Source organism: Jaculus jaculus, chromosome 12 (genome assembly GCF_020740685.1).
Source record: "Jaculus jaculus isolate mJacJac1 chromosome 12, mJacJac1.mat.Y.cur, whole genome shotgun sequence".
Taxonomy (NCBI): domain Eukaryota; kingdom Metazoa; phylum Chordata; class Mammalia; order Rodentia; family Dipodidae; genus Jaculus; species Jaculus jaculus.
Window position 1 is genome coordinate 100707583 of NC_059113.1, and position 13252 is coordinate 100720834.

Sequence of the window (13252 nt, forward strand, 5' to 3'; positions counted from 1 at the left end):
CTGTGTCTTGTGCCCTGCTTTTCTTCTTTTTTATTTTTAATATTTATTTACTTATTTACTTGAGACAGACGCAGGGAGAGAGAGAATGGGAGCACCAGGGCCTCTAGCCAGTGCAAACAAACTCCAGATGCATGCACCACCTTGTGCATCTGGCTTATGTGGGTACTGGGTAATCAAACCTGGGGCCTTAGGCTTCACAGGCAAGTGCCTTAGCTGCTAAGCCATCTCTCCAGTTCCGTTATTATTCTTCTATTGCACTGGAATGACGATCATTGTGTTCATTTTCCCCCCTCATTGGGATAAATCCCTGAAAGTAGATCTGACACTTCTTTCCGTGGTACAATGTGAGGTCCCTCTAAGGGGTGCTGAGGTCCCGTCTGTCCCTGTCTTAGCTTAAGAAGCGGATTGTTTCCTCCTCCTCACCCCTTCCCTCATGCTGGCCCTCATGGTCTGGAAGCCATTGCTCTGGGGGGTAGAAAGGGGGTTTTGAGAGAAAGTATTACCTTGAGGAACAGCTCCAGGAACAATTCTAAAGTGCTGAGGCAGGAGGGGCTGGCCTCTGTGGTAGAAATGTGGAAAATTGCCAGTGAGCTGTTCTTTGTCTAAGCTGTTCCCAAGTCAGGTATTCTTTGGTGGTAAATGACTTGCTGATTTTTTTCTTTTGTTTTCCTTTTTTTGTTAATTTTAATTTTTATTATTTTTTGACAACTTCCATAATTATAAACAATATCCCATGGTAATTTCCTACCTCCCCCCACTTTCCCCTTTGAAACCCCACTTTCTATCATATCTCTTCCCCCTCTCAATCAGTCTTTCTTTTATTTTGATGTCATGATCTTTTATCCTATTATGATGGTCTTGTGTAGGTAGTGTCGGCCACTGTGAGGTCATGGATATCCAGGCCATTTTGTGTCTGGAGGAGCACGTTGTAAGGAGTCCTACCCTTCCTTTGGCTCTTACATTCTTTTCCGCAATGGACCCTGAACCATCACATGTAATTGAGATATTTCAGTGCTGAGCACGCCTCTGTCACTTCTTCTCAGCACCATGGTGCCTTCTGAGTCATCCCAAGGTCGCTGCCATCTGAAAAAAGAAGGTTTTCTAACAAAAAGTGAGAGTAGCATTAATATAAAGGTATGAACATTAAGAGAAGTGCTTACCGGGCAGTTTGGTGACCATAATATATACTTTTAGCCAGACAGCAGCAGATGTTACACCCCTAGGGCTCATGACTAGCCCTGTTGTAGGTTTTCAGTATCAGGGATGTATTCCCTCCATGGAGCGGGCCTCCAGTCCAATCGGAGGGCAGTTGGTTTCCCCCATAACAGACGTGTCACTATTGCACACCTTGTCTCATTTGGCCTGGCTGGAAAAATATAAGGCTTGCCGTGTCCACTGTTGGGTATCTTCACTGGTGATTCTCTCTCCTTTTGAACTGCATGCAAAATGGCCTTTTCCAGCTTTCTGTCAGCTGGTCTACAGGGAGGAGGTTTTCAGCTCAGTTCCAGCAGGGTTTCTCAGTGACCTTGTAGCCCAAGTATGTGGCGTCTTCAGCAATAGGGTCTTACCATCTATTCCTGGTGGGAAACCAAGGGCCTCAGCAATGGCCTGTAATGTTTTGGGGGCATCAGGGACCTCCCTGGCCCACAACTTACTGGAAGGTATCCCATCCCTGGCACTGAAAATTTTCTAGTAACGATCTAAGGCTCCTGTGTATTCCATTGTCCAAAAGAGTAGGTTTCCATATGACTTATTTATATCCTCTTAGATTTTGATTAGCCCTCCCTGCACCTTTCCATTACTCAGTCTCTTCCCCTGACTTCACTTAGACCTTTTCACCCCCACTAATCTGTTCTTCTACTTACATATATACAATACTATCCTATTAGGTACCCCAGCCCTCCCTTTCTATTCCTTTTTGTTTTGTTTTTTGAGGTATGGTCTTGCTCTATCCCAGACTGACAAAGAGTTCACTATCTAGTCTCAGGGTGGCCTTGAACTCATGGTGATCCTCCTATTTCTGCCTCCCGAGTGCTGGGATTAAAGGCGTGCGCCACCACGCCTGGCGACTTACTCATTTTTAATGAGCTCTGTTTACTTGTTTATAATATTTTTTTTAACCCAGAGTTGTTAATGTTACTCTTAAAACTTAAATGTAGGGGTAGAAATATGGCTTAGCAGTTAAGGCACTTGACTACAAAGCCAAAGGACCCAGGTTTGATTCCCCAGGACCCATGTAAGTCAGATGCACAAGTGGCACAATTGTCTGGAATTCGTTTGTAGTGGCTGGAGGCTGTGGTGCACCCATTCTTTCTCCCTCTCGCTGTCTTTATTTCTCTTTCAATAAATAAATAAAAATAAAATATAAAAAAGATAAGGAAATGAGAGATCCTTCTAAAAAAAACAGAAATGTACTTTAATACATATGAAATTTTAGAGGAAATGAAGAAACAAGGAAGATTATTACATTTAGATATTTCATGATTGGTTTCAATTCTCAAAAATATTTTTCAATTTTTTTTATAGATAATATATTTGCAATAAGATCCTGGGCCAAAAGAAAATTTGGGTTTGAAGAAAATAAAATTGATAAAAATTTTGGAATTCCCGAAGACTTTGACTACGTAGACTAACATGTTTGGTGGTGGTCCGGGATGTATGAGTGTGAATACATCACTTTTAAAGTACTGTCCTGCTCACGGTACTGAATTGTCACTTCTCTGTGAACTGTTGATCATTTGAAATAAAGTCTGAAGTGAAGATGTTCCCCATCCTGTTTGGTGGATTAAAAGTGAGCTGTGACCTGTGGTGCATAGTAAAGTGGGTAACACAAGAATGCCACCCACCTCCACCAAGTTAGGGCTGCAAAACCCATGGCATGTTAATATGTTTTTCTCTAGTTTCCTCGAATACTGAATACCAAAGGTGCATTTGAACTCTTATCCTAGACACGCACATAACAGGCGCTTGTAAATAACATTAGACCCCTGTTGGTTACCTCACGTTAGACCCCTGTTGGTTACCTCCCGGTCCCCAGCCCGGGTGAGAGTATGTGGGACTGAGACTCCGTGGACCGCATCACCTTTGCAAATCTCAAGCAGAAGGGAAGTACAGAAAATTGGTGCTCCTCAACTTTAGAATTAAGGGGTGATTTCCCCAGGCATGAAGACTACTATGTCTTGTGTTTTGGATACCTCTCTACTGGACAGAACAAGCACGTGGCATCTTGTGGAAGATGATACAGTTGTGTGTGCATCGCACACGTCACATACGTCTGGGAAGGTTTTTCCAGCTATCTTCAAATTAAAAGAATAAGTTTAAATAACGTATTTCACGTGTGTGTATTTGACTAGCTTAGTCATGTTGGTATTTATAGGTACTCCAGAAGTAAAGGGAAAAAGTAGCACAGCAGTGTCCACTACATGCGTTAATATTTCCACACCATCCAGTTCTCACATTCTTTTCGGCGACTTGAGTGAACCATCCCATATGTCTGACTGACCCAGATGGCATCCAGACCACGGTTAATGAATCTGGCCTTTGTGTAGGAGGGTTGCTCTGGGCCTGCTTAATCACCTCCTGGGGGTGCCCATCCTTGTTAGCTCTTGGGACCACTCATTGTGCCTGGGCACCAGCTCTGAGAGAGTTGGTTTGGTTGATTGGTTTTATTTTTTTGAGGTAGGGTCTCACTCTAGCCCAGGCTGCCATGTAATTCACTATGAAGTCTCAGGGTGGCCTTGAACTCATGGCAGTCCTTCTGCCTCTGCCTCCCAAGTGCTGGAATTAAAGGCATGTGAGACTTTTTGTATGAGAAACAAAGAACAGAGCCTAGCATGGTGACCCACATCTGTAATTCCAGAATCTGGGAGACTAAGACAGGAGGATTGCTGCAAGTTTGAAACCAGTCTAGAGTACAGAATTAGACCTTGTCTCAAAAAACATCATGGGGGCTGGAAAGATGGCTTAGCGGTTATGCGCTTGCATGTGAAGCCTAAGGACTCCGATTCGAGGCTCGATTCCCCAAGACCCACGTTAGCCAGATGTACAAGGAGGCGCATGCGTCTGGAGTTCATTCGTTTGCAGTGGCTGGAAGCCCTGGCGCGCCCATTCTCTTTGTTTCTCTGCCTCCTCTCTGTCACCCTCAAATAAATAAATAAAGATAAACAAAAAAAAATCATTTAAAAAAAAGCATCATGGGGCTGGAAAGATAGCTTAGTGATCAAGGCACCTGCCTACAAAGCCAATGGACCAGGGTTTGATTCCCCAGGACCCATGTAAACCAGATGCACCAGGTGGCATGTGTGTCTGGAGTTTGCAGAGGCTGGAGGCCCTGGCACACCCATACTCTCTGTCTCTTCCCCACCCCTTCTTTCTCTCTGTCAAATAAATAAATAAAAATTTAAGAAAATGAAAACAAGGAGGGCCGGAGAGGAGAAGACAATAACCAAAGACAAAAAAAAAAAAAAAAAATCCCTGATGCCAGGCATGATGGCCCAGGCCTTTAGTCCCAGCACTCGGGAGGCAGAGGTAGGAGGATTGCCGTGAGTTAGAGGCCAACTTAGTGAATTCCAGGTCATCCTGGGCTAGAGTGATACCCTACCCCGAAAAACCAAAAAAGAAAAGAAAAGAAACTAATTCACCCTAAAAAGAAACTAATTCTCCTAAATGAAGAGTTGTGGGAATTCTGAAAGTGACAAGGTCCAATTTGCTTCTGCTTAGAAAACATGCCTCCTTGGCTAACAACTGTGAACGTTCCGAAAGGAAGACATTTCTCATGATCCCTAAGAGATGCCATTCCATAAGTATTTGGGCAACTTTTTGTTGTTGTTGTTTTTTAGTTTGGGTCTTTTGGAAGCGAGTAGAGATGAGAGAGATTGGGTGAGCTACCCAGAGATTATATGGCACCGTCCTTAGCCAGTAATGGGCCTGTGGATGTTTACTACCTCGCCCTCTGGAAGGAGAAAGGAAGGGTGACATATTTGCCTATCCTCCCAGCCTAGCCAGCCTCACACTGCTAATACGTGAGGACAGAGCAGGGAGGGGAAAGAGCCTCAGTGTTGCACTCTCGTGGAAGAGGATTTGATTTGATTTTTACCTTGCTGCTGTCGAGACAAGAACGTGTGTAGAACGGCTGGCTGCAAACTCGCTGTGTAGCTAAGGATGACTTTGAGCTCCTGATAGTCCCGCCTTAGCCTCCCGAATGCTGTGATCACAAGAAGGCATCACCATGCCTGGGTCATGGGGTATTTCTACCCTCCAGATGCATGTAGAAGAGGGGGCCCAAAAGATTCTAAGAGCCACCTGGTGAGAAGGCGTATCCTGTCCCCCCCCCCCCAAAATGCTGCAGCTGTTCAGTTGAGAGCCCTTCTCAGCGAGGCTGACCACATGCTGAATACCAGTGACCTCACTGAGAGGGCCCCAACGGAACAGGGTTGGGGACACAGAGGTATAAGAGCGTAACACAAGGGACCAGCATGTGCTTTGTTCATATAGTAAAGCACATAATAAAAAATATAGTTGGGTGTGGTAGCATATCCTTTAAACTCAGCACTGAGGAGGCAGAAGTAGGAGGGTCACTGTGAGTCTGAGGCCACTCTGAGAGTCTATATAGTGAATTCTAGGTGGGCTTGGGCTAGAGTGTAGACCCTACCTTGAAAAACCAAACTAAAAATAATAAATAGTTTTGTTTTTTCAAAGTAGGGTCTCACTAGCCTAGGCTGATCTAGAACTCACTCTCTAGTTCTTTAAAAAAAAATTTTTGCATTTACTTAAGAGATAAAAAGGGAGAGAGAGAGAGAGAACAGGCACACCAGGACTTCCAGCCACTGCAAATGAACTCCAGACGTGTGCACCCCCTTGTGCATCTGGCTAACGTGGGTCCTGGGGAATTGAACCTGGGTCGTTTGGCTTTGCGGGCAAGTGCCTTAACTGCTAAGCCATCCCTCCAGCCCTCACCCTCTTATTCTAAGTTGGCTACAAATTTACAACAGTCCCCATACCTCTGCCTCCTGAGTGCTGGGATTAAAGGCATGTGCCACCATGCCTGGCCTTCAAGTGTTAATTTAAAAAAAGAAGTTAAAATCTTCTGTATGTATGGTAAATGCTTGTATCTTTTGTTTAAAATACATTGAAGGCTGGAGAGATGGCTTAGCAGTTAAGCGCTTGCTTATGAAGCCTAAGGACCCCGGTTCAAGGCTCAATTCCCCAGAACCCACGTTAGCCAGATGCACAAGGGGGCACACGCGTCTGGAGTTCGTTTGCAGTGGCTGGAGGCCCTGGCGCGCCCATTCTCTCTCTCTCCCTGCCTCTTTCTCTGTCTGTCACTTTCAAATAAATAAATAAACATTAAAATACACTGGACATGCTTAACATGTCAGTTCATAGATTTAGTTTACTTGGGTTACATATCATCTAGGACTTCTTCATAAACATATACTGTCATTTACTTAGCCAAGGTTTGCGGACATGTGTTTGTTTTTCACGTTAGTTCATGCTACATTTAAAGCACTTTTCTAAACATTTGTGGGAGTTGTAAGAATGAATTCCTTGATAAATAGGAAAAGAGTCCCTACTCATGAAGAATTGATCTTCCAAAACAAATATGAGAAATCCATGGTGGAACTGAAATTCATTGTGACGGAGAGAAAGGGTAAAAGCTTTGAGGACTTTTAAAAGTGCTCTTTGTACAGAAAAACCCGATTCCCGATTCTGAGTAGTTTTTTTTTTTTTTAATTTATTTAAAAGATTTGTCTCAAATGAGCTGGGAATCTATGATCAAAAACAGATTTCTGAAAAAATACTGCTTTTAGCTGGAATTTATTAATGGAAAAGTAAATTTATAATTTTTCATGGGACTTCAGGCTAAAGATTAGCTTTCAAAAGCTAAAGCTCAAATACTTTCTGTAAAACCTCTCTAAAATATACCTTTTAATGTGGAGGCTGGATTTGATGCAGAGAGCGTGAGTTATTTTGCAAGCCTGAACTTGGAAGGCATCATGTTTCTCATAACATTTTGAAAGGTAGCTATGGGAACTTTTAACTCATTTAAATTGAACAGATGTGTAATTTTTTTTTTTTTTTTCTGGTCTCATGGTTGAGAACATGTGTAAGGAACCTACCCTTTGCCGGTGCTTGTTTCCAATGTTACATGAACTGTGGAGACTCTCAATTGGCTCAGTTTACCTCTTTTTAGTGAATTGCCATTAGAGCAGACTTGCTCTAATTCTTAGGTAACTGGAATTAATATTTGTCTTTATAAACATCCCAGGAGGGCTGGAGAGATGGCTTAGCAGTTAAACCCAAGGACCAGGGTTTGATTCTCCAGTACCTACATAAAACCAGATGCACAAGGTGGTGCATGCATCTGGAATTTGTTTGCAGTAGCTGGGGACCCTGGTGTGACCATTCTCCCGGCCTCTTTCTCTTTCTCCCTGTAATAAATAAATAAATTTTGTTTTGATTTTTCGAGGTAGGTCTCACTCTAGCCCAGGCTGACCTGGAATTCACTATGGAGTCTCAGGGTGGCCTAGAACTCATGGCAATCCCCCTACCTCCACCTCCCGAGTGCTGGGATTAAAGGCATGCACCACCACGCCCGGCTTAAATAAAATATTTTTAACATTTTATTTTTAGTTATTTATTTGTGGGGGGGGGGAGAAAGAGGCAGATAGACAATGGGTGTGCTAGGGCCTCCAGCTGCTGCAAGTAAATTCCAGATGGATGTACCACCTTGTGCATCTGGCTTACGTGGGTCCTGGGTAGTTGAACCTGGGTCCTTTGGCTTTGCAAGCAAGCGCCTTAAGTGCTAAGGCATCTCTACAGCCCCTGAATTATATATATATATATATATAATTTTTTTTCAAGGTAGCATCTCACTCTAGCTCAGGCTGACCTGGAATTCACTATGGAGTCTCAGGGTGGCGTCAAATTCATGGCGATCCTCCTACCACTGCCTCCCGAGTGCTGGGATTAAAGGCGTGCGCCACTATACCTGGCAAAATATTAGCTTCTCATCTGCAGCTTCGAGTGCACGCTCACTGCTGCTTATCGGTGCGTTGACTGTTCGGTCAGCGTCAGCCTCGTCGTAGATAGCTAGGCAGCGGTTGCTGTTGGCACGCCCATCTCATGCCCTGCAGCTGTCTGTGCCAGGCCTTTGCCGCTCGTCCACGCTTGCCCGATACCCTTCGTTAGCATTCTCTTTGCTTGGTCGTGTTTTCTTTGGGGCCCTTCTTGCAGAATCTGAATTTCCTAATCTCCTTACCCACAGTCACTTCCATAGCACACTTCCTGTGCAGGCCAAGTTCCTCACTACTGCTGGTGACGCCCTTGGGTGCAGGAGAGCATACTTCACATCGCTCCTTCTCTCATACCTCAGTCTTTCATTGAACTATATTCAGTAGATAAGAAAAAAAAAAAAAAAGAGAGAGAGATGCCATCCAAAAAGGAAAAAAGAAAAAAAAGCCAGGTGTGGTGGCGCACACCTTTAATCCCAGCCCTCGGGAGGCAGAGGTAGGAGGATTGCTGTGAGCTCAAGGCCACTCTGAGACTACATAGTGAATTCCAGGTCAGCCTGGGCTAGAGTGAGACCCTACGTCAAAAAACAAAACAACAACAACCAAAAGAAAAAAAAAAAAGCCATCCTCTCTCTTTAAATATTTTCATTTATTTATTTATTTATTTGCAAGCAAAGAGAGATATATAGAGAGAGACCAGGTGCCCCAGGGCCTCTTGCCATTGCAAAGGGACGCCAAGTAGATGCATGTACCACTTTGGGCATCTGGCTTTATGTGGGTACTGGGGAATCGAACCCAGGTCATTAGTTTTTCCAAGCAAGCACCCTAGCTACTGAGCCATTTCTTCCACCTCATCCTCATTATTTGTGTCCTGTCTTTCTCCAATCTGTAATCATTTGACATTCACCTAATGTCTCATATTTGCCAGACACTGTACAAAATGTTGATACAAAGGTAAGTGCGCTCACTCTAGAGTCCTCGCTTCAGATCTCCCAATCAAGCAGATGAGGCTGGGCGTGGAGGCAGAGGTAGGAGGATCACCGAGAATTTGAGAGCTCCCTGCGATTGCATAGTGAATGCAGGTCAGCCTGGGCTAGAGTGAGGCCCTACCTCGTTAAAAAAGAAAAAAGACCGTGAAGGAGGCCGAGGAAAGCTGTGAAGCAGGCGTCTTGGCTCTGCTGAAGGCGAAACAAGACTCATCATCCTAGACTTTTTCTTTTTAGGGTCTGGATCCATAGATGGAACATGGGTTCCAGGTGACTCCCCCCCTAGGAGTTAAGGCCTATTCTGAACCCCAGTGTTTGTTTTGTGTTTTGTTGTTTTTTCAAGGCAGGGTCTTGCTGTATCTACGCTGGCCCGGAATTCACTATGTTTAGTATTTGCTTAGTAAAGCCACACTTTTAAAATAAGTATCATCTCTTTCTTTCTTTCGATCTTATTTTAATTTTTGAAATAGGGTTCTCTCTAGCCCATGCTGATTTGGAATTCACTATGTAGTCTCAGGTGACCTTGAATTCACAGCGATCCTCCTACCTCTGCCTCCCAAGTGCTGGATTAAAGGTGTGCACCACCACACCTGGGCAGTGCCATCATTTCTTTTAAAATACTTTATTTATTTGCAAGGAAAGAGAGAGAATGAACGGACATGCCCAGGCCTCTGTGCATCTGGCTTTACATGGGTACTAGAGAATCGAACTCTGGTCTTTAAGGCATTGTAGTCAAGCACCTTTTTTCCCCCTGTTGTTTGCTTGATTCTTTAGTTGTTTCTTTTTTTCTGAATAATGAGCACTGGGGAATCAAACTGGTCATTAGGCTTTGCAGAAAAGCATCTTAACCACTAAGCCATCTCTCCAGCCCCCAAGTATCATCATTTTTTGTTTGTTTGTTTGCTTTTGGTTTTTCAAGGTAAAGTCTTGCTCTAGCCTAAGTGGGCCTGGAGTTTACTATGTAGTCGCAGGCTTGCCTCGAACTCACTGCAGTTCTCCTACCTTTGCCTCCCGAGTGCTGGGAGTAAAGGCGTGTTGCCTCCCCACCCAGCTCCTAGTCTCATCTTCCTCCCTCCATCATAAAATTATATTGCTACTTTTAAAAAGAAACTATTTTACAGGGCTTAGCAGTTAAGTGCTTGCCTGTGAACTCTAAGGACCCCTGTTGGAGGCTTGATTCCCCAGGGCCCACGTTAGCCAGATGCACAAGGGATGCATGCATCCAGAGTTCATGTGCAGTGGCTGGAGGCCCTGGAGTACCCATTCTCTCCCTCTCCCTCCTTCCTTCTCTCTCTATCTCTCTCTGCCTCTTTCTCTGTCTGTTGCTCTCAAATAAATAAATAAAAAATAAAATCTATCTTTATTTATTTATTTATTTGAGAGAGAGAGACAAAGAGGCAGATAGGAAGAGAACAGGCACGCCAGGGCCTCCAACCACCGAAAACTGGCTATGTGAGTACTGGATTATTGAGCCTGAGTCCTTCGGCTCTGCAGGTTAGTGCCTTAACTGCTAAGCACTCTCTTCAGCCCTGTTCTGCACCCCTGTGAGGCTCTGGTCATGTCAGCTCCCAGCGACCTGCTGAAATGTTGTCATTTGGTACTAGTTGCCCTCAGTTGGCTTTGTATGTTTCTGTTTGGATGTCTGGTATCCACTGGATTTCTTACACCTTCATCCTTGTTCCATCTACACAGAAGGCACTTTTAAAAATATCTTATTCATTCATTCATTCATTTAAAGAGAGAAAGAGGTAGATAGAGAGAGAATGGGCCTGTCAGGGCCTCTAGCCACTGCACATAAACTCCAGACACATGCGCCACCTTGTGCTTCTGGCTTTACGTGGGTCCTAGGGAATTAAACCCTGGTCCTTAAGCTTCATAGGCAAGTGCCTTAACCACTGAGCCATCTCTCCAGCTCCAGAAGGCACTTTATTTGTCTTGAGTTTGTTGCAGAGGGGGACAGTTAGTGACTTGACTTAAAAGCTATTGAATGGGGCTGGAGAGATGGCTTAGTGGTTAAGCGCTTGCCTGTGAAGCCTAAGAATCCCCGTTCAAGGCTCGATTCCCCAGGACCTATGTAAGCACAAGGTGGTGTATGCATCTGGAGTTTGCAGTGGCTGGAGGCCCTGATGTACCCATTCTCTCTCTCTCCTGTTCTCTGTCTGTTTCTGTCAAATAAATAAATAAAAATAAGCAAAAATAATTCTTTTTTTAAAAAATACACTAACAGATGTAATTCCTTTAAAAAAAAAAAAAAGCTGTTGAATGGAAACCGAAACAATAGATGCTCCTCCTCCTCCTGGGCTTGGAAAGGTTCCTCCAGTCTGGAATGAGTGGGTTTGGAACAAAGCAGGGTGGGCTAAGTCCTGGCTCCAAATGTGAATTAGGTAAATTACTGAACATCCCTAAGCTTTTCTGTCCTCTTTTTCTTTTTTTTTTTTTAAAGAATTTTTTTAAATTAATTAATTAATTTATTTATTTGAGAGCGACAGACACAGAGAGAAAGACAGATAGAGGGAGAGAGAGAGAATGGGCGTGCCAGGGCTTCTAGCCTTTGCAAATGAACTCCAGACGCGTGCGCCCCCTTGTGCATCTGGCTAACGTGGGACCTGGGGAACCGAGCCTCGAACCGGGGTCCTTAGGCTTCACAGGCAAGCGCTTAACTGCTAAGCCATCTCTCCAGCCCCTGTCCTCTTTTTCGATGCATATAAAACAATAGGTTTCAAAGCCGGGCATGGTGGTGCACGCTTCAATCCCAGCACTCGGGAGGCAGAGGTAGGAGGATCACCATGAGTTTGAGGCCATCCTGAGACTCCATAGTGAATTCCAGGTCAGCCTGGGCTAGAGTGAGACTCTACCTCGAAAAACCAAAAATAATAATTTCAGAGATGGTGAGATGGGAGAATTACATGACAATGACACAGCAGTCACCATGGTGCTTGGCACACAGTGCGTGTTCAGTGGAGGGTAACAAGCTTCTCAATGCTTAGCAAGTTCTTGCAAGCATTCTTGTGAATGCTGGGGCAGCAGTTGCTGGACATACTGGCCTGTAGAGCTGAACACCAGGTCTCCTCACCTGGGCTGGGCCCTTACAGGCACTGCCTACCCACCACCCAGCTCCTCTCTAGCTCTGGCACCGCTTCCTCACATGGGAATTCAGGGCAAGCAAAGAGCAAGGAGTTCCAGAAAGTCGATCTTGGAAGTTGGCAAACATTTTCATAGAGAAAAGCAGTGTTCTACACATGCTGGTTATCTTTGTAAAATTACTTATGCATAAGTGGGCTCATTTGGCCATATCTGTACATTTAAAATACCACATCCAGGGCTGGAGAGATGGCTTAGCAGTTAAGGCACTTGCCTGCAAAGCCAAAGTACCCAGGTTCAATTCCCCAGCATCCACGTAAGCTAGATGCACAAGGGGGCACACACATCTGGAGTTTGTTTGCAGTGGCTGGAGGCCCTCCATTCTCTCTCTGTCTCTCTCTCTCTACCTATTTCTCCTCCTCTCTCAAACAAATAAATAAATAAAACTTAAAAATAAAAGCCACACCTAAACTTGTTCCTATGGGAAACTATGTTCCAAGTTCCGAGCATCTAACTTAGGAATGAACTATTGGATTGCATCTTCTTTGCAGACAGTGGTTGGTCAACATTGATGACTCACTTTTAGTGAATAAGGGAAGGGCATTTATTCTGCCACTACTGAAATGTACTACACACACTTTTCTTTGAGGGTTTCAAGAATCTAAAGTTACTTGAAATGTATGCATAAACCTATCAGATTGAGTTGATAACTTGAATCGATTATATTTCAACTGGTAACCCCAGCAAATAAGGTGTGTTCTGTAAGCACTTTTAGAGTTTAAGAATTTAGTACTTAAAGGTTTTCACTTTCCCAGCACTCCTCTGTGGTGAGAGAACGGCAGTGTTGAAGCAAGGTCCTCCCTCCCCCTCTGCTTGGACGCTTCTCTGCCCATGTATGGCAACTGTTCCTCCACGGTTCCTGATACCAACAGGAGCCAGCAAACCCCTTATTCGGATGGCTTGAAAGTTGCACAACTCAGGAGCTAAGATTAAAAATGCCTTGCGTGTGGGCTGAGGCTGGAGCTCAGTCGCAGGGCACATGTGGCCCTGGGTTCCATCCTCAGCCCTACAGCAAGGAAAAAAAAAAAGACTTTCTGCAGCGTGAAAGTGCCGCAGACACTCCGCAGAGCAACGAGACGGGGTGTGGAACAGTTCAGCGAGAAAGCTAGACAA

At 44.4% G+C, this 13252-nt stretch overlaps 1 protein-coding gene across 1 annotated transcript in view; it reads left to right on the forward strand.

The window, feature by feature from the left end:
- Mnd1 (meiotic nuclear divisions 1) overlaps positions 1–3329 on the forward strand; it is a 59863-nt gene extending 56534 nt beyond the window's left edge. Inside the window, exon 8 of the mRNA XM_012948196.2 lies at positions 2527–3329. Coding sequence (XP_012803650.2) covers positions 2527–2633 — 107 coding nt within the window. The 3' untranslated portion in view covers positions 2634–3329. The remainder of the gene's footprint in view (positions 1–2526) is intronic.
- The last annotated feature ends 9923 nt before the right edge of the window (positions 3330–13252 follow it).